Source organism: Setaria italica, chromosome II (assembly GCF_000263155.2).
Source record: "Setaria italica strain Yugu1 chromosome II, Setaria_italica_v2.0, whole genome shotgun sequence".
In the NCBI taxonomy this organism is placed as follows: domain Eukaryota; kingdom Viridiplantae; phylum Streptophyta; class Magnoliopsida; order Poales; family Poaceae; genus Setaria; species Setaria italica.
The window spans coordinates 23,036,070-23,059,999 of NC_028451.1; the positions used below are offsets into that span (position 1 = coordinate 23,036,070).

General features: G+C 45.8%; 1 protein-coding gene and 1 long non-coding RNA gene across 2 annotated transcripts; both read right to left on the reverse strand.

Moving 5' to 3' along the window:
* Positions 1-4,400: 4,400 nt before the first annotated feature.
* Positions 4,401-6,873, reverse strand: LOC101759123. The gene has a single exon (XM_004956375.2). It carries the CDS (start codon positions 6,842-6,844, stop codon positions 4,535-4,537), a length of 2,310 nt encoding a protein of 769 aa, XP_004956432.1. The 5' UTR covers positions 6,845-6,873; the 3' UTR covers positions 4,401-4,534.
* A 2,054-nt stretch (positions 6,874-8,927) lies between these two features.
* Positions 8,928-10,816, reverse strand: LOC111256490. The gene is made up of 4 exons (XR_002676599.1): positions 10,639-10,816; positions 10,395-10,513; positions 9,414-9,461; positions 8,928-9,181 (listed from the first exon to the last, which is right to left on the reverse strand). It is a non-coding gene; the product is annotated as an uncharacterized LOC111256490 (long non-coding RNA).
* Positions 10,817-23,930: the final 13,114 nt, after the last annotated feature.

Consider the following 23,930-nt stretch of genomic DNA (forward strand, 5'->3'; position numbering starts at 1 on the left):
GGCTTTGCTGTTCTACCAAGCCAAATAATTTTTGGGTGTGATTGGCATTTATAATTTCTCTCATTATGGCTTTGCTGTTCTACCAATTTAACCATGTCCATCACTCCAGATGCATAGGTTTGGAAACTTAATAGTACATTGTATTTACTGTTTGCCAAATGGCACATGAAATATTTATGTGCTGCTTATATAGATGAGAATATAGGAGGATTAATTTGCCTGTGCTGTTGTACCTATTGAAATTGGCTTTGCTGTTGTACTCCAGCCGCATACATTTGACAAGTTGGATTACAGTTGGGATTGAGATTATGAGCTGTTATACCAGTTTTAACTAGAAAAGTAACCTATTTATTCCTCACAAATACCATTCTTAAATATAAATGGATATTATTTGCTCCTCTTAAAGTGACAGAATGGTTTTGGCCAAGCTGCATGTGTACAGAATGGATTCTACAGGGCTATCATGCCTCACATTTTCATCAGAATTGTTTTTTTTCTGAATGTTGGTTTGCCTTCTCTTTGCTCAACAATGTCCTGCATTGAGGTTTCAAATGAAATTATTAGCTGCTTATGCTAGAGCAACAGAGAATAAGCAAATCATCTTCATCATCCGACGACGGTGAATCCAACACCAGATTCATGGGAAAGCTTCGTCGACACATTATGATTCTGTTTTATCAATCTCCAATTGAAGTTGGAGATCGCAAAAACTGCTTTTCTTAGGTAGGGGCGGCGACAAAATCCTCCGTGTGCAGGGGCGACGAGAGGTCCTGGCGGTGGCGTTGGAGATCGTGAGGGGGAGGGAGGTCACGAGGGGGAGGTGATCCTGCATGAGGGGGAGGTGGGCAGCCCAACTAATGGGCCCAATTATGATGACGTGACCTGTTTTTAAATAGTGGAGGTAGTTATTGGTGTTCTGCTGTGGGTTGATATATTTTTGAGAAAGAAAATTTTGGAATAGCCCTCAATACATCATTTTGGAGAAGAATTTTTTGAAAAACTCTTGGAGTTGAGCCACTAATAATGCAACAAGAATCATAACAAAACTTAAGCTATTGTGAAGGGTCCTTAAGAGATGGTGCAAAGATCGGCCTGTTCGCTTCAGCTTATTTAGCCGGCTTATCAGCCACCAAACAGTGTTTTTCTCTCACAACAAATCAGCCGTTTCAGCTTTTCAGCCGGCTTATAAGCTGAAGCGAATACTTAAATAAATTAATCAAAGAACGTGACACTTTTCTGGTAGTGCTGGACAAGTTGGAGGAACAAAGAACTCTGTTCAGACAAGAGAACAGTTTTAGGAAAATCCTCAAAAATCATATCTTGAAGCTGCTGAAATATAAAAAAGAGTATTGGAGGAAAAGGTATACAATTAGATGGTCAAAGTTTGGTGACAAGAGCACTAAATTCTTTGATGATGCTGCCTCCTAGAGCTAGATATTTAAGTTAGCCTATCCCACTCTTCACTTTACATTTGGAACTATTTCTAGAGCTACCATGCCTCTTGCATGATACTCAAATTGTTGGTCCAACTTAGCCCATGGACTATTACAAGCATCAACTTATAGAAGATGTCGCATGCTCACAAATTCAAGAGTGATAAAGAGAGCTCCTTTTGCTTAGACAGACTCCTTACGCTAAATAACTCACATGCTCTCTGTTTCTTAGATGTCGTTTTCACCTTTCTTCTTGTAGATCTTTCCTATCCTTTTTCTACCTTCCTGTACAGTTTTTTTAAACACTATTTGAATATATTTACCACAGTAGGAGCCTTATTTACCTTAAAAAAAAGAATAGCTATACGGAGGTTAGTTACAACAATAGTTTTTCGTTCCACAAAGGTAATTAAATCATATCACGTTGTTAGAATTCACTGAGCAAGCGTGTCTTCCTTGGTCCAGATCTCCTATCAGACCTCCGGCACAACCCAATCTGATTAGTACTGTGTCGCGTGGGAAAAGGAAAAAAAAAAGTGAAAATGAACAAAAGAGAATGACGGGAGCTAGCGCTGATGTGGCTAATATTTTTATAGAAAATATAATAGATCCAATAACTATATATAATAATTAGAGCTTATCGGTCAAATACTTTTTATTTTTATGAAAATTTGTATAAATTATTTACTAGCGAATATCGTAAGAAATAGTCCTTACTTAAGGTCCCTACTGGGTAACAGGGGCTGCCCCAACTTGATTCTAAGCCACAACTCTAGCAAAAGTCCCAACTGTAGAGCCCCTATCCCATATGACATGTGGGTCCACTCGTCAGTGGGACAGTTTTCTTAATACCCCTCCGCACGTCTTCATGCTCTCCATCCTCCCCACCACCTTCTCCTCTCCCAAGCACCGGAGCACACACCCGCCCCCAGTCCGGCGCCCTCGAGACAGCGCCCGTGCCCGCCCCTAGCCCGACGCCTCCGCATCCCTCAAGCTCACTGGCGCCGCCCACCTCTCGCGCTAGCTCGCCTCCGGCCGCCCAAATCCGCTCGGGGCTTGAGCTGCCCCGCGCCAATCTCCTCCTGCGCCCTGTTCGCCCCGTGCTTGCGGGCTTCAGGTGGCAAGGAGAGTGGGAGCCCGAGCTCCGGGCGGCGGAGGGGAGCCCGCGCTCCGTGCGTGCTCGAGCTCGTGCTCTGGGCGGCAAGGGGAGGGGCAGCACGACCTCCTGGCGGCGGCGTTGAGCCCGAGCCTTCGGGCGGGCGCGGGACCGACGACGGGGGAGGCCGAGCTCTGGGCGGAATCGAATCGGCGGCGACGCGCGAAGCAGGTCAACGGTGGGGGGAGAAGCGGAGCAACGGCAGGGGAGGAGCGGAGCAAGGCGCGGGGAGGGGGAAACAACCCAACGACCGAGAGGGGCCTTCTCTCTCCACCAGTGGGAGAAGGGTTGGATAAGGGAAAGTAGGGACTTCTCTATAGATATGAGCAGGATCTCGCTGGAGTGAGGTGAGTATCTTAACTCTCAATCTAACTTTTTGAGTAGGAATTTTACCGTAGTTGCTTTAAGCTTAAAAAAACCTCTTGCTGGAGTGAGTATTTTGACTCTCAATCTAACTTTTTGAGTAGGAATTTTACCGTAGTTGCTCTAAGCATTTAAAAAAACCCTCCAATTAGTAATATTTCTTTTGTTTTTATTTATAAAGCGCATACACATATCAAGATTCAAACTTTACAATCTTTGACCAATAATGTAACTATTGCTTTTTAATTTTTATAATGTAAGCTTTATATGGTTGGATTCGTAATCAAATATACTCTACAATGATGGTAAATTTATGACCCATAAACAATATAATATAAGATGAATGAATGGTCAAAGTGTTATTTGGAAAATCGTGTCTTATAAACATAGACGGAGGGAGTAATAGCTAGGATAAAAAATGGTATGGACTCTAAGAGCACGTACAACGGGTGTCGATTTGCCATATGTGAGCTGGCATATTTGCAAAAAGATCCTCATCCCACCCGAGAGACGGCCGCGCTGTCGTCTCGCGAAGAGACGGCTGTAGCTCGTGCTCCCAAGGCAAACAGATGACTTCAGCACCGTTGTACGGCACCATTGTTGAAGACGAAGCTGAAGCTTGATCCCCTGCGGCAAAATCGACGTGGGAAGAAGACATGGTGTGAAGCTGCTTGTCGCTGCCTGGGAAACTGCTCGCTGACGCCGCTCGGGGAAGCTGCTTGTCGCTGCTTCCCGCCCATCTCGGTCGCTTGTTGTTGCCGCTCACGAAGCTGTCCGCCATCGCGCAGAAGCTGGCTGTCACAACCTGCGTACCTCGCCGGCAGCACCCCGCCGCACCCTTCCTCCTGCGCCGCGCTGGACGTTGCGCCGCGCTGCCACCTGTAGAAGCACCGAGCACTAAGCGCGGTTGTGAGAGAGCTAGAGAGAGGGGCTGCGCCTTGAGGTCCCTAACCTCAACCCCTCCATGATGCGCGAGGAACCAAGGACATGAGAGAGAGATGAGGAACGAAGAAGATGGGTGGTCTTGGACTCATCCGGTCGTGTGAAAGGATAAGATAGAAAGGAAAAGATCTGCTTTGCTAGCTGAACGGCGTGACAAGTGAGCAGGAGTGCTGGACGGCCCTTGAGGCTACACAGATCAAAATTACACTTGATCATCATGATTTATGTGCCTACAAATAGATTAAATATTTCACAGATAACTTAGTGTATGTGACTTGCAGATGGCAGCCGTCTAGACTGTGGTTGAACGTGCACTAAATCTGATAATCTGATTTAAAGCTGAGAACGCTAGATGTCCCCCAAATGGGGCTATAAGTAAATAAGCACGCATATCTATACAGTGTATTGAATGAGTTTCACGCTAAATTTCATTACAATGTGTTTTTAATTATTGAAGTTATATCCAAACAGAGGACACGCACTAGACATGCACAAGAAGCAACCTCGATGAAACTCGATGAACCATACACGTTTAGTCGTGAGCAACAATTAAACTTTTGTGAGGCTACCGCACACCAAACCAAGCCAAACATAGCACAACAATATAATCATAGTTGGAGATGAACCGGGATCCTCTCGTTTACACAGAAACATCACGCGTTGTTCCCATGATGCGTTCGATCGCGACTTCCACCGGCGGTGCGTCGGCCGGGCGGCTTATCCCCGCATGTGTGGCCATCGCCCAAAGCACAGTGATGAACTCGCCGCCCTTCGCCAGCACATTCTCATGCCCGGCCACGCACTCCTCGTTGCTCGACGGTGCAATGTAGACAAAGAGCTCGACCCAAAGATTGGCCAGCACCTTCCACACGCCCTCCCCAGGATGCGCAGCTTTCCTCTCAAGTATCCGGCCCAGCGCCGCACCCTTCTGCACCACCGTTATCGCCGCCGCCGCGGCTTCTGCCGGACTGCTGGCCATGATCTTGCGGTGTCGGGTGCGCACGCACGACGAGAGGTAGTAGTCCCAGAACCCAAGGAGGTCATACAACTCGGCCTTCGTGCCCTTGAACACGAGCTCCGCGCTGTCCTGGTTGTCCGGGAGCAGCTCCGGGTGGAAGGCCACCAAGTAAGCGCAGTACTTGGACAGGCTCGTCGCCACGTTGTTCTTACCCTGAGGTGGATGCTTCACCTCCAGGAGGCTGGTGGCGATATGCCAGGTGAGGATGACCTCAGCGACGCTATCGCTCTCGCAGAACTGCGAGAGCTCCGGATGGCCTGCGAGTGCGAGCCTCCCATTGCTGAGAGTCAGAGAGGTGTGGTTGCCATCACGGTCGTGCAACTTGCTCAAGTATTCCATGACTGAATGCTTGACTTCTCTGGGCACCGGGATCGTCGGCAGGATCGGCACCTTCACCGAGAGCTGGGCTGGCATCGCCAGGCCGCAAAACTTGAGCACGCAGAACTGGTGGAACCTGATGCCTGGACGGCTCATCAGGCTTCGTGCGAACAAGATGCAGCGGATGGACCGGCCGAAGGCGCGGCTGTTGTGCCACTGGGGTTTTGTTGCGTACTTGCAGAGCAGTGACACAAGGAACCAGTCGGAGAAGAGGAAGACGAAGAACTCCCATACCTCCTCGTAGATGAACATGAGGAAAAGGAGCGAGGTGATGGAGAAGTCGACGGTGCAGAAGAACACTACTGGAGACTTGAAGAACTGCCGGAGGCATGGAGTCATCTGGGTGATGCCGAAGAAAGTGAAGTAGTCGTCGTCTTTTATGCTACGAAAGGCGAAGGGAACATCGCCATTGCTGCACAGGACGATGACCACGAGGCACATGACAAACACAACGAGTGGGAGGAGGAAGTAGTTGGCGAGCAAGAAGAAGGGGCTTGCCAGGACGACAGGGACCACGGAGTGGTAATACTCGCACAGGAAGTTGAGCTCGTCGTTTGTCACTTGGAACATTACCTCTGCTGCGCTTGTGCTTTCGTCGTACAGGGCTTTCAGGATGACTTCCCGGTAGTTCCGAGTCTCTGCCGGAGTCATTGCCGGCAGGCGCTCGAACCTCCGGCGAAGCAGCTTGAAGAGTGAAAAGGACAGGCAGAGCATCCTCAACCGCTGGTCTCGGTCGAGAGAATCGAGGAGAGGATCAGTCTCCAGGAGCCCCCAGATCTTGCCGACGGTGGCGACGACGTTGGCGTCGTCTCTGAGCCTGTATCCACTTGGGATGGCTTCAACCACCAAATCGTCTTCTTCCATGACCGCGTACTGGCATCCCTTCAGCAGTTCGTCCCGGTCTTCTGGTCGGAATCGGTGGCCCTGCTGATCTTTCTCTAGCACCTGAGCCATGTAGGAGGTGATAACCCGGGCGTTCTTGCCAAAGGCCAGAGAACGTTTCCCCACCTCAGTGAAGGAGATTCTCTGCACCAGCTTGGTGGCACAGAGGAGCCAGAGGATGCCCGTCATCGCCTTTCGGCCGGTTGCTTGCAGGTTGGAGAAGACAAGGCTGCCAAGCCAGAGGACACGCCCGGCACGCTCTATGGTGCCGGAGTACCCCTGCATTTTGATCACCTCCACCTTCTTGCGGAGGAGCTCTACCAGGAGCATCCAGATGAGGATGAAGCGGGCCCTCAGCGGGAGCTCGGACTTGGGGCCAACATCCGAGCCATTCTTGGCTTCAGAGAAGAGGTAGGACATGACGGGGAGGAAGAGGGAGAGCGCCGAGGTGAGGCCGAGGCGGATCTTGGGGTCGAGGATGGCACTGACGTGAGAGAGCCCGCTGAAGAGGTTGAGGTTGAAGAAGAGAGCAGTGAGGACGAACATGATGAAGGAGGTGGACAAGGTGGATGTGTCATTTAGCTGCTTGCTATAGGACTCTGTCAGGTTGTTGAAAATGGTGACGTTTATGTCACAAGCCGTCGATAGGTTGTAGTGGTAGCTTGAATCCATCTCGCTAATGGCTGCCTGGCAGGATGTTCGCGCACCCACATACATATAGTAAGCGGGTAGGATAATGCCCACGCGAGGGTTCTCTTGAGCGCAATTGTGTTAAAAATAATTAAGTATTTTTTCCGGTAGAACGTTTGATTGTTTTCTAAATATAAGATACATGTAGAAGTTCACATGCACTCACGTAAACCTTATGAATGTTTTGAAGGCTACTTCTAATTAAATATGGTACAATAATGTCAGCATTTTTGATGATTTGACAAGTAATTACTAGTGAATATATGAAGATAAAGGCGAGAAGGGTTTCATCTAAAAGAAACAATGTGTGGACCGTTTCTATAATATAGTTTGCCTCTAGCATGTATTACTTATGAAACAACAAAAGTAAAGCAAGGCATCGTATGAACTACATCAGTGATCAAGTATGAACAAATGAACAGAGGCCAAAGTAAAAGGATCTTCTTTCGATAAAGTACCTAATATTCCAAAGCATTCATTTTGCACATTAAAAGCGTTCGAAACCGAGCTTTCTTGCGATGGACAAAGACACTCGTCCAGGCTTTATACCTCCATATATATCCTCCATATATATTTGCCCTCAGACACAAGAGTGAAGGCTCATGTGGTTTAGAAGACCCTATGTATGCATGTACCAATAAAATGCAGGTGTCCTTGGAAGAGCTGTCAGGCTGATTTTTCTTACCACATATATATAGGCACAATCCTTAAACATAAATCTTGGCATAAAACTAGGACAGCAAAATTTAGATCTGGATTTTCCTTTTTTTAAAAAGGAATAATATATCGTCAGTGCATCTCGATTCCTTTGGGGAACGCAATTCACCGCTGGCGAGTTTTTTAATATTATTGGATGGAACCTGTTCTAATCCGCAGCCATGCATTGCTCCAGGATCTGATGATTTCAGTATGCTCCCATTTTATGGAATGCATGGTATGAATGGTTAAAGCTTGTTTCCTTCCTTGTCGGACATCTGGCTCCGTAGTTAGCCAGAAGGTTGCTTATGTTAGTGTTTTGCCAAGGGAATTAATGAAGAGAGGTATCAACAGATTACTTATATTTCCTAATAAGAATTAAATTAGTAAATCTCTATATCATATGAACCGATATAACTTTGGAGAATGTGTGCTATAGTTAATCCATTGATCGTATTATCTATTATGCTATCTTTTGGTGTGATGTGTACATTTGATATAGAGTGGTTTATTTCACTAGTGGAGACATTCTCAAAGAATTTGTTTAAAGAAAAAGGTACTTTGATTCGTTAGAAGGAAAAAATAAACCAACCAAAAAAAAAAGGGAAAAGTTGCCAAGAATCATAGAAGCTACGGAGTTCCAAAGCAATATCGGTCCAACAAACAAAAAGGGTCATCTTGCAGCCTGGAACGATCATGAAAGGATCACTATATGTGAAGCTAGCTAGTTGGTCGAATCAGTTATTAAAAGCAGCTAGTTATCATTTGAAATCAATTCATTATCTTTATACTCCCTCAGTCTCAAAATATAGCTACTTTGAGATTTTTTCAAAAAATTCTAGATTTATCCTGAAACTAATTATTATAATATGTAAACTTTTTTATTAGAAATGAATTACTCCCTTCATTCTTAAATATATGACGTTTAGGATAAGCAAATTAGTTCATTAGCTTGTCCTAAATGTCATATATTTAAGGACGGAGGTAGTACTTTTAGAGATATTTGGTCTAAGTTAAAAAGTTGATATTAGACCATGTAGCTATATTCTGAAACGGGAGGAGTATTAGTTTAGGATGTGCTCGGTTGCCGATCGAGGCTTGCCTTGCCTCTCTTTGATGGGCAAGTCTTGCCTTGCCTGCTGCGGAGAGCGGATTTGAAGCCTCTGTTTGATGGGCAAGCCTTGCACCTTGCCCGCTGCGGAGAGCGGATTCGGCTCTCTCCGAGCGGCAAGCAAAAACTTGCTTTTACAAGCCTTGAGGTAATGCTGTAACACCTCGGCTTTTTCCCAAAACCCGGAGGCTACAAAAAGCATAATTAAAACACAAATTTAGAATTTATTGAAAATTTTGACAAAGTTTCCCCTGTAAATTGGGCATCCGAACTTGTCAACCACAAGTAAACCATATGAATAACATATAAGCAATAAGTAAGCATCAGCCCTTCCCTAGGATCAACCCCAAGACGTTCCACCATCAACCAACGATAAAGGAACCAACTTAACTAATTACAGTTCTACTGAATGAATGGATTTAACTAAAAATAAGTATAATTAAACGTGTGTGCTCTGGATGAATGCTACTCCCACTTCCCACGGATGCTCGCGGTCATTTGGTACCTAAAAACTAAATAAACACAAAGGTGAGTAAAAATACTCAGCAAGTACCACCAAATCAGAAGCAAAACATAATAAAAAATATAAAGAAGTAACTTGAAACTTGAATTATGGATCAGGAATCAAATAATACAACTTGAATAGCATGAACATGAACTTGGGACAACATAATTGAAAGGCACAAGAAAACATCCAAAGAGCAAGTTTATCAACACACAGGTTCATCATGCACTTGCCCTAACCTTAGACGGGAACCGACGCCTCTCGCTCAGCTCCAGAACTCTCCAAACCTGTGGAGCAAAATCGCACTTAGAAACTAGTCTGTACTGATCGCAAGTCTATTTAATAGAAGAAATTACTTGCCCAAACTCTAAATTGCCACTTCTCTAATATTCTGCAGTTTTGACTAAGGGGGTGTTTGGTTCCACGGACTAAAGTTTAGTTCCTATCACATTGAATGTTTAGATACTAATTAAAAGTATTAAACATAGACTAATTACAAAATAAATTGTACAGATGGAGGCTAATTCGCGAGACGAATCTATTAAGCCTAATTAATTCATGATTAACACATATTTACTGTAGCAGCACATTGTCAAATCATGGACTAATTAGGCTTAATAGATTCGTCTCGCAAATTAGCCTCCATCTGTGCAATTGGTTTTATAATTAGCTCATGTTTAGTCCTCCTAATGAGTATCTAAACAATGTGACAAGAACTAAACTTTGATTGACAAGAACTAAACTTTAGTTCGTGGAACCAAACACCCCCTAAGTTACTCCCTAAGTTACTGCATGACCTACTGTTTTAATCATAACTTCTTATCCACTTAACCAAATGTGGAAAATGAACACGTCTTGGATATCTACACAAAATTTCCAGCAACTTTCCTATGGGTGACCGGGACCAATATTGAATCTAACTAAGTGCAAAATAGTTAAACATATTCCTGCGCAGAAACATCCATGGGTAGGCAGATGCACTGTTTTGGCCATTGCTCTTAAACTGCTGATCGATTGGAATGAAACCAGCGCCATTGGAAAGATATCGATGAAACCTACAACTTTTGTATCAATGAGTTCCTAAAATTTTAGACGAATTGCTTCCAGATTTGAAAGGAAGGCTGCTGTACGAATTAATTCAGTCCACCGAAACAAGCTTCGTTTATAACCTGAAGCATCCAGACCAACCTCTGTGCATCTAGGACAAATTGGAAATTTACCTTAGCAACAAGAATCAAGAATCGATGGAGGAATAATACTTTTCCTCCCTTCTCTATCCCCTGCATCTGCACCTTTCTCTTGCCTGATTCCCCCCTCCCCACGCTAGTTTGGTCCCTCCCTGGTAGCAATAATATTGCACAAGAAGCAGCAGAGAGCAATCAGGACCAAAGGAACGCATGGGAGGAAGAATTCGAGAGGAAATCAGGAGATGAGGGCCGCAGACCACAGGGCCCCTAAACGAACCAGATGTAGGAAAGCAGCAGCCTCAAAGAGATGGACCAGGCGGCAGCAGTAGGCAGCCACACGACGCAAGCTTCAACAGCGGCAGCAGGAAGCGGGATCAACGGCGGCGGCAGGAAGCTGGAGAAAAGGATGGGGCAGCGACGATGGGAATTAGGGAGTGGTGGCTGAATAGGAGAAGGGTTCGGTTCTTTTTTCGAAAAGAAACCCTAACCCACGTCCGATGGTCTATGTTTAACGACTCGTCATGATTCATCCAATACCCAAATCATACATATTAGGGGGTGTTTGGGAGGAGGGGGCTAAATTTTAGCCCCCGTCACATCGAATGTTTGGACACTAATTAGGAGTATTAAACCTAGACTAATTACAAAACTAATTACACAACCTCTAGGCTAAATCACGATACGAATCTATTAAGCCTAATTAGTCCATGATTTGACAATGTGGTGCTACAGTAACCATTCACTAATGATGGATTAATTAGGCTTAATAGATTCGTCTCGTGATTTAGCCTAGAGGTTCTGCAATTAGTTTTTGTAATTAGCTTATGTTTAGTCCTCCTAATTAGTATCCGAACATCCGATGTGACAGGGCTAAAGTTTAGCCCATGCTATCCAAACACCCCCTTAGTAATCAAACGGATGTGTTTCGATGAGCCACGGTGACCGATCGTCCATCCAACTTACGGTTCAAAAGGTTAACTTTTTGCCTCACTCATTGACCTGGTCAATACTTTATATTTTACTAGCAAGATGTCATGCATTGCTACGGTTAAACGACATTGTTTAGCGCGCGATATTTTTATCATGTTGTGTAACTTTTCTTACTCTAGTACTCAGTACGCTTCTACGACTCGGCCGGCTCCTAGGCTCGGGGGCTGGATGCCATAGACGACTTGTTGTGCCTCCTGCCACTAGGCCGACCTCCTAGGCTCGAAGGCTGGATGCGGGAGGCGACTCGGCATGCCTCCGTGGCTCCGCTAATCCTCATGCTCGGGGGCTCGGAGGCTGGGCATAGGATATCACTTGACGTGCGTCCATGGCGTTTCACAAGACAAAGACTCTAAGGTCAAGGATTTTTCTTTGAGCACTTGGCAGCTTCTTAGCAACGAGACGATGAAAGCACTCGAGCGAAGCTTATTCAACTCGGCATTCATGTCGGGCTGTCATTCAACCCCACACCGCTCAGGGGCATAGATACCCGGGTACCCTCATGGAGGGTCCAGCCGACCACTAATAGGCCGACCCGACTTGATAAAGAAGGTAAAATTTGTTCCCTGTAAGCAGTTGTAATCCGACTATAAGCAGTTGTAATCCGACTGGATCTCATCTATAGTAACCGACTAGGGGTCCTACCATGTAATCCTACCCCTCGGAGTATATAAAAGGAGGTAGGGGTACCCTTAGGAGGGGAACAGATCCCATGCCTCAGCACAACAACCAACAACTGAGCGCAGGATGCAATACAATCCTCAAAATGGGACGTAGGGTATTACACTACACTGGCGGCTCGAACCTGTATAAATATCTGTGTCTTGTGCCTTGCGTTACCATCAAGTTCATGGTCTTACAATCCTCTCTGCCTATACATCAACCATTACCATCAAGTTCATGGTCTTACCAACAAGTGCAAGACCGATCGTCCATCCAACTTATGGTTCAAAAAGTCAAGTTTTTGCCCCACTCATTAGCCTGGTCAATACTTCATATTTTACTAGCAAGATGCCCGTGCATTGCTACGATGAAACCACATTGCTTAGCACACGACATTTTTATCATGTTGTGTAACTTTTCTTACTCTAGTATTATTGGACTTTCCATACATGCAGGGGCGAATCCACCATCCAACGAGTGAGGGCACAGGCCGTTCCTCAAATTCTAGGACTATTTCAGTGTAGCAAGCATTGTAGGTCGTCACTCAGTTTTGAGTTAGGTCCACCCACATACATGTTTTTGTTATTTTTCAAGCCAATAAATGATCCCTAACGTTCGGAAATTAAATATGCACCTAGAAATTAAAAAAAATCTTAATACTATGGATACATGTAATTTAATTTTGTGAAGTTCAATTCATTTGAATAACTCTCGCTCAATGCATCACAGCGTGAGGGCTACCTCACTTCCATCAACTAATGCAAAAACTTGCACAACTATAGGGATTCAGGATTTCCGATAAACTAAATAGTTAAGCAACTCCGTCAAACTTACCCCTTGCCTGCTCGATTGCTCCACTTAGATGACTCGCTAGCGTATCCGTGTGCACTTGGAGCCGTCGCGGCTTGTCCATGCCGGCATCCTAGACGTGGAACTGCAGACAGCGCCTTCCGCGCTGCCTCCTCCGTCTCCCTTCATCATTGTCTTGGTCGTGTTGGTTCCTGTCGCAGATTCAGATCAAGGAGTTGGAAGGGCCGGGAGGGGGTCAAGAGGGCTTGATAGATAAACGGGCTGAACTGAAGCTGGCAAAATAACTGTTCGCCTTCACCAAAAGCTAGCCCAAAACTATCTCCGAGCCTGATAATAAGAAAATTTATTATCGGGTACGGAAACTATGGCACACATGGTTTCTAATTTTCTTAGCGGAGATTCCAGCTGGGTCTGGTCCACGGCGATCGGCGATCGCCTGAGCTATGTTGCTTCCTCAAAGAATTGAAGCAGTTAGAGAGAGTTGCTTAAGAGAAACTCCAGTAGCATATGTATATTTAAGGGAAGAGAAGGTTTTGTAAAAAATTTTGAGCTCATCTTCAGCAGCATACCTAAAACTATGACCTATACTCCCTTTGAGGACTAATCTGCAAAATGAATCATTTTTTCAAGGGTCAATCTGCAAAACAACACATCCTCTCCCCTCACCTCTTCCTCCCCACACCCCGCACCGCACCCCCGTCACCCGCGCCAACCCATTGCTGCTCACCCGCCTTCTGCTCCCTCTTCTCGCCCACCCTTTGCTCCCTCCCTCGCCCTCTAGCTGCCCTCTACTCTCTCCCCTCGTCCTCATGGACAAGGACCCCGTAGTGGAGCTCCCTCCCCGCTCGCGTGTGGCCGAGCTCGCTAGCCCAATCTTGCCGCCAGCATCCACAAATATCAAATCACCGTTGTGCATCACTCCACCACATCCAGCTCTGCCTTTGATCTCTTCTTGTGCATCCTCATGCCTCATCCCACCATGGATTAAAATTTTTCTGTCCACCATAACCACCGGTCACTGAGCTCGAACTTACCATCGATCTCCGCCCTGGGGCCGCTGCATGCACCTCCGCCATGGCCGCCACCATGGGGAGCTCCGTTCCCTTTCCCCTGCGTGCGGTGGAGCTCAAGCCCGTGCAGCAGAGCTCGTTTGCCACATGCGGCGGCACCTGCCCTTCACGGCGCGCAGCCGGTCGGCGCATGGCCAGGGCTGCCGGGGGCGGTCGGCATTCAGTCGGGTAGTGCACGTGGGCTGCTGGGCTGCTCTGGAGGGTGGTCAGAAGCGAGGACAACGGCGGCAGGAGGGAGGGAGAGAGACAGAGCCCTATGACAAGTGGGACCACTTGTTAGGATGGAGGAAAAAAAAGAGGCAGAAGTCTTACTTGCTTTAATATTAGGTAGAAATTTGCTTTTAGGCGTACGTTTTCTAGCCTAGCCAGGCAAAGCAAGCCACACTTCCAAACACCTCCTTAGGGTGTGCCTACAGCTTTTGTGCTTTGTATAACCTGAACCACTCCAGCCACATTGAAGCACTTTTTTTCAAATTAGGAAGCTTTATTAATTTAAAAAAATACTACATTAACAAGATACATCAGAACTTGAGATAGTCTAGGCCTTTGCCGGGGGCACACAACCAAAAAAGACAGAAAGAGCACCAATAAGCTAATGACCCACAATCCAGCCACATTGAAGCACTTTTTTTTCAAATTAGGAAGCTTTATTAATTTAAAAAAAATACTACATCAACAAGATACATCAGAATTTTGAGATAGTCTAGGCCTTTGCCGGACGCCAAGACTGAGTTGCCACTACAACCAATGCCTGAGAAGTAGCACATGTATGACACCTTACTACCACTCACCTCTGGGAAATCCACCTTCAGTACCTTTAGTACCAGCAACCGGTACTGCTATATTTGGTACTAAAGGGGATCATTTAGTACCGGATCAAATAACCGGTACTAAAGGGGTATTAAAAAATTAGAAAAAACAAATCCCCCGACCGGAGCCCCGGCCGCACCCCGCCGCCGTCCGCCCGAGTGCCGGAGCCCCGGCGCCATAGCACCTGAGCCCCGCACCGAAGAGAGAGAGAGCCACCCTTCCGACTCGTCACCGTCAGCCGCCCTTCCAACTCTTCACCGCTGGCCGCCCTTCCTCCTCGCCGGCTGAGCCTAGTTCCGACCCTCGTCCTCACCACCTCGCCTCCCCCGCGACCCCCTGCTGGCCCCCTTGCCTGGCCGGCCGCCCTTGTGACACGCTTCACTGCCCCCGCGCCGCCGGCCGTCCTCGCCTAGAGAGAGAGAGGTGAGGCCATGCACCTCATCCTGCTATGCCGCCACCCCTTAGATCCTGCTGCCTCCACCGCGCCTCCACGCTCTCCCACCGCACCAGCCTTCAGATCTCGCTGCTCCACGAGCCATCGCCCGCTACTGCTCCACGTGTCATTGCCCGCTGCAGCTTCCCGCGCCGTCGCCCACCACTCCGCCTCTGCGCTCCCCCACCGTCGTGTTGTCGCCTCACCTCGCCCCGCCACCACTGCTCACCGGCGTCGCAGTGAGGGGCGCACGGAGGGGAGAGGAGAGGGGTAGCCATGAGGGGAGGGAAGAGCCCCGCTTGGAAGAATGGGAGGAAGAGAAGCGAGGCTGCCATGGGGGGAGAAGTGAGGGAGGAGGGCCATTTGTCACATCTGGCTCAAATTTGGATGGTCCAGTAGTGGCCCATGAGCGCAGGTATGCATGTTTAGTATCATAGTTGAGCAAGTGTGGAGCCAACTTATAAGCCTTTATTCACTAGTCATAGCACCTTCGGGTTAACCCTTCTACACGAAGTGAGGACGAAAGTGTAAGTAGGGTGCTATGTGTACGTGTGCCCGTCCTTGGAAGGGCTAGGTGGTGCGGCTTTTGAGGACGGGGTGTTACACCATTCGGGAGAGAGAGGGAGGCGTGCGGATAAGACGGTGAGGAGCGGACGTGTGCGGTGGACTTCAATCTAGTGAAGTCCAAATTAGTACCCGGTGGAGGCTTCACCCGGTACTAGTTGAAGCCTCTACCCGGTGCTAAACGGGTTCACGGGAGCCTCGTCAGGGACTAGCCGTTAGGTCTGGTACTAATACTCACATTAGTATCAGGCTAAAATTCAATCGGTACTGAGCCTCGAGATGAATGCTCAGTTTTCCAATAGTGAATTTTAGGGGACAGAGATGACCCTTTCTATAGTAGCGTGCGTTAAAATTATTCGCGAGTACATACCATGCATGATTAAAGCTCCTTACCCTCTTTGTCGGTTCATTACCAAGTGCTTTAGTCACATTAGGGAGAATAAATCAACCAGTGGAAAAGAAAAAGATGTCAAACATCGTAACTAACTTCTGAAGGAAGCTCGATATGAGAAAAAGAGCAAAAACTGACCTTACAGCCTGGAACGATCATGAAAGGATCACTATGAAGCTAGACAGTTGAATCAAGAGTTTGGAGAGTGATAAGGTATCCAGATCTCATTTCAGAGCTATATCTACTATTTTTGTATCTGTTTGGGATGTGGCTATGAGTTATTGGCTTTGGGTCTCCCTTTTTGCACTCTACTGGCTAAGCCGGCTATGCGTTTTCGATTGCTACTTCTCATCCGTGGATGCAAATGAAGTAGCAACCGCATACGCAATGAAATATCACAGAAGGAATTACACAAGAATTAAGCACGCATACTACATGAGTGATCCTGGTGCTTGCCAAATGCAACATAACTAGTAGCACAGACACAATCAACATGCTGTAGTGTAAATAGTAAATGGGTACATAACTAACATATGGTACCATGCGACAAATCGATCGATCAAGCAATTAACAAATCAGGCAGAGCAATTGGCAACGGAGGGATGCATGCTGAGACCTAAGTTTGGTATCCTCGAGCATAAGACCCTGATGCTGTAGAGCCGTGTTTTGGCCAGTCCAATCTTGAACTGGACCTGTGCAATGACCTTGATGGTTGTCGATACCGACGATTCTGAACTGTAGAAACTGAAGAAGACGCTATCAAAGGACCCATTGACGCCCATGCTTGTGCTGTTATTCGTCCCTTGAGAGAGCGGCAAAATGTCTATCACATTCCCGGGCACCGATGTCTTCCTCACGCTCGGGCTGCTGTTTTTTTGCAGTTCAAGGCTCACCACGACATGGCGGTATATCACCCTGGCGCGGCGGCTGGGGTTGTAGGCGTTGAGGTCGAAGTTGAAGGCCAGCCCGTTGTCTTCCGCCGCCGTTGTGGTGTTCACCTTGGGCATGGAGAAGTTGGCGATGGAGAAGTCGATTTGGGCGGGGCGGAGGATGATGGAGGTGACGATGGTGACGGTACTGGCCACGAGGATGATGGCCATGCCCGCCAGGACGTACTGCTTTGGCCTCCATTGTGCGCTTGCTGGAGCTTCCGCTTCCGCTTCTTGGATACTGCTGCTGCTGGTGCTTGCCATGGCAAGCAGCCCTAAGCTAGCTAGGTATGGTAGTAAGAAACTGCTTGTTTAGACAGGACGGAACGGAGCCATATATCAATCGATCTGCAGGGTGCGGGCGCGCCACCATAGATGCAATCTAAGTACACGAAATAACGAAACGACCGGATGTGCACCAACCCGGCCACATCCACAATCAAAAAGTCCAAAGAGTTTGTGCATGATGGGCTAGCGCATCTACATAGAGTGTTTGAAATCCTGTATGTGTGTGGACGTCATGCAGCTGGTTTATGCATTACGTCAAGTCCTACGACGACTACTACATTTCCTAACATCCACAATGTACACCTAGTATTGTGCAAGCTAAGCTTAATTTGTCAAGTCTTCCGTTGTGGCGCGATAGGAAAATTGATCTTTAACCATTCGTCTCTGATAATTAATTGATTCACTATATTGCATTTTTCCAAAGTTAGTATGGGTCCACGTGTCATATAGCTTTATTAATTGCATTTCTCTGAGGAGAGTAAACAATCAATATATCTACTATATCTCCTAATTAATCCGGGCTTTTGATCTGTAGCCATTGTTCCTGGATGTCAATCTATTATGCTATTTTAAGTGACATGTATGATTGCTATAGATAGTACGTAGTTAACTCCACTCGAGACGCTCTCAAAGCATTTGTTTAAAGGAAAAGGTACTTCGATTCTTAGACAGAATAAATGAACCAGCGCAAAAGGAAAAGTTGTCAAGAATCATAGAAGGTAGGACAGTTCCAAAGGAACCTCGGCCAGATAAAGAAAAAGACAAACTGTCCTAGCCTGGAATGATCATGAAAGCCTCGCGAATCAGGAGATTAAAATTTCAAAAGCTCTCTGTGTTTGTTTGGGGGTGTGCCTATGACTTTCTGCTTTGGATAGTCAATGTATTCTCTCTCTCTCTCTCTCTCTCTCTCTCTCCCTCTCTCTCTCTCTCTCTCTCCCTCTCTCTCTCTCTCTCTCATCTAAGATTAATAAACTCCGACAGTTGATGATGTCGGTGTAGACGAGCAAAAACTAGAGAAAATGGAATCAAAAGAGGTGAAGTTATGAATCGGCTCCGGAATATAATTACACCTCTGGAGGCTGGAGGGTGCATTAGAGGTCCTTGCTGACGTACAAGAAGTCATTGACAATAACAATGGCAACAGGGAAGTAGCCCTATTCTTCCCTTCACTGAATAGAAAATAAGCTGGAAGCAAGCCACAAAGGCCAACCCTGAGCTCAAGCTAACTTAAAAAAAAACCCTAGAAGCTGAAAGCCAAGTCAAAGGCTACCAAAGCTCAAAAAGGAAAGCAACCATAGACAAGCCAGCGCAAAAGAGACCAAGGTCGACAACTACTGAAGCTCAAGTGGTGCCTCGTTGTCATATGATGAAGAGACCAAACATCTCAAATTAGAGGCTCCGCAACAAGAAATCCTCAAGAAGAGAAAAATACTTGAATAACTTTGAGCAAAAACACCACCGGATGTCAATTCAACTGTTCAAGAAGCAAATGTGGTAACTCAGTTGCAAGCTCGGTTGCCATATAGAAGCAGCTACGTTCACACTAAACCAATTAACTTCTTAATACCTTTAAGAAATTGTGAATACGACAATGTATATATGTATGGATATGGACTGGGAACTGTCCAAGGTTGTCACTACTGCAATGGCTTATCCATGGCAGCTCATCCGTACCGGCCAAAATCAGTGATACTGATGTCGCAACTGCGCTGGCCCAATAGGCAATAGCCCACGGAGGGCTCGAATAGTTACACATGTACGAATCCAAAATATCGTGCTAGCAGTAGTTGTGAGACACCACGGATATCACAACATTTTCCTTCAAATTCTGATTTTGATGATCTTGGATCTACTGGAAAGCTTGTGACGATCTCTATAACCTTTTCCAAAAAATCCCAGGCTCATTTGAATTAAAATAAACTCAAAAGAGTATCGGATGCTTAGCGCGAGAATTTACTACTGTACATGTAAATTTTAACATTCCGCTTGTTGGACTTAATTTTTTGCTATGAACTCTGATTTTTATGATCTTCTAAGTGTTGGAAAGCTTGTGAAGTGATCTACAAAATTATCTAGAAAAATTAAGCTCACATGAATTTGAACCAATTTTAATTCATAGGATAATTCTAATTCAACCCTACGGTGACTTCTTTCCTTGCTGCCTTGGGTCTTGTTGTGATCTTGTAGTGTCTTCACATTGTCAATTTATTTTCATATGATGTGTTTGATCACTCAAGCACATCATCTTACGTCAATGAGACAAGATCTCGTATACTAGCAAACAATGTTAGTCCCACTAGAAATGTTGTCAGTTGGAGCACAATAATAGTAGCATTGTCTGTGTGTAAGCGTGTGCGCATCTACTGGCCATCCCTATCAAGTTTAAGAACCTAGGGTGATAGAAGTTTCTAGCTATAGATTAGACTATGAACAAAACAGCTTAACAAAACTGCGACATGGCAACTAACAAAACATTGTCGGTATGGATTATACGAAAAGAAATTGTGACAATTACTTGGTGGCTCAACAAAATTGCCAAGAAAATTGACACTTTACTTGGCGGTAAACACAAAACAGCCAAGGAAATGCATGTTTGCTTTGGCAGGTCAACAAAACAGCCAAGTAAATACATACTTTTCTTAGCGGTTTACAAGAACAGCCAAGGAAATGCACACTTGCCTTGGCCGTGTATAAGAACGGTCGAGGAAATATGCAATTTCCTTGGCTACTTACAATGCAAAGACCACCATGAAATTACATTTTCTTAGCTGTTTGCAAGTACTGCTAAGGAAAACGCTATATACCTTGGTGGCTTCAATTTGCCACCAAGGAAATCTGTAGCCACCAAGGCAATTCCAGTTTGGTGTAGTGCACGCACTAGAATGTATATATCTATATAAGGCCCAGCAGCACACTCTCAGTTACCTCACCCTATCCTTTGCCTTAACCCTAATATATCCTTCCACACGCCGCCGCTTGCATCCTCTTCTCCTCCTCCTCCATTGTGGCAATGTAAGCGGCGGCCACATTCACTGGCGATGTAAGCACCAGCATAGTTATGAACTTAATGACCTTTTGTCCAGATAGGCTTATCTTTCAAATAAATAAGTACTTAGTTTAATCTTAGGTTCTTATATATGTGAACTTGATCAATCTTAGGTTCCTATGTGGACTTGTTTATGTGCGCTTGGTTAATATGATGTAATCTAGACATGTTTATGTGTGTTGAATCCTTGATAAATCTTAGATTATGTGGACCTATTAATCTTAGATTATATGGACTAGGTAAATATTATTGTCTGAATTCATAATGGACTAGTTTAGTTTGTGTTTATGATTATGAATTTTGTATTCTAGTGCATGATGAACTAGATCAAGTACTAATTCTAGTGCATCCAATGATATTAATGTTGCTAAATTTGATTTTTTTTGTGATGTTGATGATGATATTTCCATGCATATATATAACGTCAAAAACGGACTCCGTATTATGATGTTATGATATTGATTGCGTTGACTTAGATGGAATTTTCAAATGAGATCAGTACCATTGGAAAGTGTATCTTCTCAGCTTTTCATGCATATATAGCGCGTCCAAAACGGACTCCGTATGTGATCTGGGCATCAATTTTAAGGTGGACTGCTCTTGAACTCCGAGTGGACTCGAACTCGATATAGTGTGGGCCTCCAACTTGGCTGGGATGCTTTGCTGGTTCTCTCCGCCTCCATGCCTCTCTTCAAGTACTTAATGGTCCTCTCCATGGTTCCTAATTACAATAATATTTTTAGATAGCAATTTATTCTCAAAATAACTAAAAAGAATACATTGGAACGAGCTCACCTTATCTTTAGCACGAATGGCCATATCTAAGTGTGTCATGTCCTCACCAGACAACTTAACGAACAATTTATATAATAGGTTGTGTTTTTAAGTTGTCTCGTAGTAATCCTATTTCCTTAATTATTGCATAGAAAAAATATTATGAGTTGCAGGACAACCACAACTCATACAATGGTGGAGTAGTAGTCTCATAATCCTAAAATCTAGCCTATGAGCCGATTGTTTCGCAAACAATAACCTCTTTCTCTTTCTTCATACTCTCTCCTCCACATCAGCAAAAGTCATATGTGGCACTGCATGAGATGACCTATGAGATTGTTGAGGTGCAGCAATGTACTTTCTAATTGGTAATAAAACGAGTTAACTCTCACTACTAGGGAAGTGACCTTTTGTACCGGTCAGTAACCCCTTTAGTACCGGGCGCCTGACCGGTACCACTTGTTACTAAATGCCATGCCATTTAGTACCGGTCAAAATGCAGCAATAGTAGATCTATTGCCCACAAACTGATTATGGAGAGCTGTAATAGGCTTTTGTTTTTTGTCGACAGTTCGAGAAAAATATATAAATAAATAGACAAATAAACATATTGATTATATAATATATTTACACTTTTGATCTGACGATATCAGTATAGGAACTCCAATGGTACTAATAATTATTAGGCTACCACTTTGTGACGAATACACTAAACCCCATGGGAAGGAAAAAGACTAAATACAAATTAATTCTACGGTGCTAAAAGGAAAAGTGAAAATCCGATCTTTTCCTTTTTAGAAAGAGAACATAATCATGCGATCAATCTTTAGCTTTTGCAATCCGGCCCATAGACGTCACGATTGCACGCAGTGATGCATCATTTCATTTCGTTGTGCGCACATGAGCATACATCCACCGACAGTCGATTGATTATATTGCATGTATAAATAGGTCGGTGGGTGCGAATTGTTCTCAACCACCACCGATCGCGCGAATATACTGGCTAGTAGTAGCCATCCATCCAGGTTATTATAGGCAACAGCATACATGGGAGACAGCAGCGGCGAGAGCGTGTGCCCGACCACGAGGTGGCGATTCTTGGCGCGCTCCGCGGTGGCACTGGTGGTCAGCGTGCTTGCCGCCGCTGTCGTCGTCAGGGCGGTGCTCCTGATGCTCCACCCCAGAATGCTCCAACTCAAGATCGCTCCAAGCGACGTCTATGTGCAAAGATCGACGATATTTGGTGATAACGTCTACACCTTCACGTTCTATCTCGAGGCCGCCAACCCCAGTGACCGCGCCTTCGTCTACTACAGCAACATCACCGTCCAGTTCGACGACGAGAAAGGGGACCTCATCGCCAAGTTCAACCTGACGCCGCCGTCCATATCCTTGGCGCCGCAGGAGCCACAGCAATACGTCGTGCGAGGGTTGGCGTGGCACGCAGGCGACGTAGGCCATGACATCGACCAGAGGCTCTTCGCCAAGGACAACGAGAAGATTGACCTCGTGGTCATGAGGTTGTACGGCCTTGTCAAAGTGAACGAGGACGGGGTAACGACCTCCCGCCCTAGCGCGTACAACTGCCAGCCGCTAGCCATAGTAAACCAGAAGCTGTCAAAACCATCGTCCAACAACCACCAAGGGAATTGTGTGCCGAGTGTTTTGTGATCGATCGATCGGTAGCTACCCTGAAAGTGTCGTATCGAGGAAATTTACCCTGAAAGTGTCACTGCTAAGAAATCAACATAAGTGACACTCAATTTAGTGACGCAAAATAAAAACGGGTCACTAATATAACATTAGTGATACGGATGGTTAATACGTGTCACTAAGAGCCGTCACTAATATCTTTGCCTCAAGCAAGTACATTGACATAATAGTGACAACTCTCATTAAGAGCCGTCACTAATAACATGCGATTATTAATCAGTCACAGCACTTGTCAAAACACGTCACTAATATGATTTCTTATAAGTGACGCAGTTTTCTTTCCCGCGTCACCTGAGAGGTGATAGGCAATTCTATATTTGTTGCCTTCTACAAAATCACATGAAAGGCTTGGACCGCAGAGGCCTTTCATCCTATTCTTTAATTCCTTCCAGAGAGGTTTTTGGCTAGAACATCTTCAGCACCGGATGATCAGATGCCCAGCTCAAGACCGTCAAACGAAGCATCGGATGAACTTTTCACTTTTACTTTTCTAACGGTCAAAATCTTGGTATGTGAGAGACCGGATGTTCCGACATCCTGGGGAGGAAGGACCATCGGAACATCCGACAGTGTGCTTTTCTGTGCATACTTTTCCAACGGCTAGCTGATGTTCCCTAGCCTATCGAGGGATACGGGTACCCCATGGGTCCCTACAGACCAGGACACTGGTCAGACCTGACAAGTGAGCCCGCCCGACCTGGGCGTATGGGCTAAGGACGTGAAGATGCTTGGAGTACAAGTCAAAGAGTCTGGGTGATTCAAATCAGCTCGGATATCACGGAACGTGTGTTGTAGTCCGACTCAGATTACCTTCCATGTAACAAATCGACCACTTGGGTAGCCCCTGGTGGACTGTCAGGCTTATAAATCCGACAGTTGGCGTGCCAGGTAGGGGTGATTGTGAGGTCCTCCCTAGCAAGCTTGATGGCATCCCGTCCTGGCGTTGTTTTCCCAGAGAGTATGAAGGACTTCCTCGCCAACCCGATCCAGCTCCGCTTTGGGAGCACGCTGGTGGATTCTGACTTCACCGCACTTTCCCTCGACTTGACGTCCGTCGCTAGCTTGGTACCTATCGGATCTACTTTGATGGA

Bases quoted from the DNA above. Each gene is read 5' to 3' on its own strand.
- LOC101759123 (XM_004956375.2), bottom strand. From the start codon at position 6,844: ATGGATTCAAGCTACCACTACAACCTATCGACGGCTTGTGACATAAAC.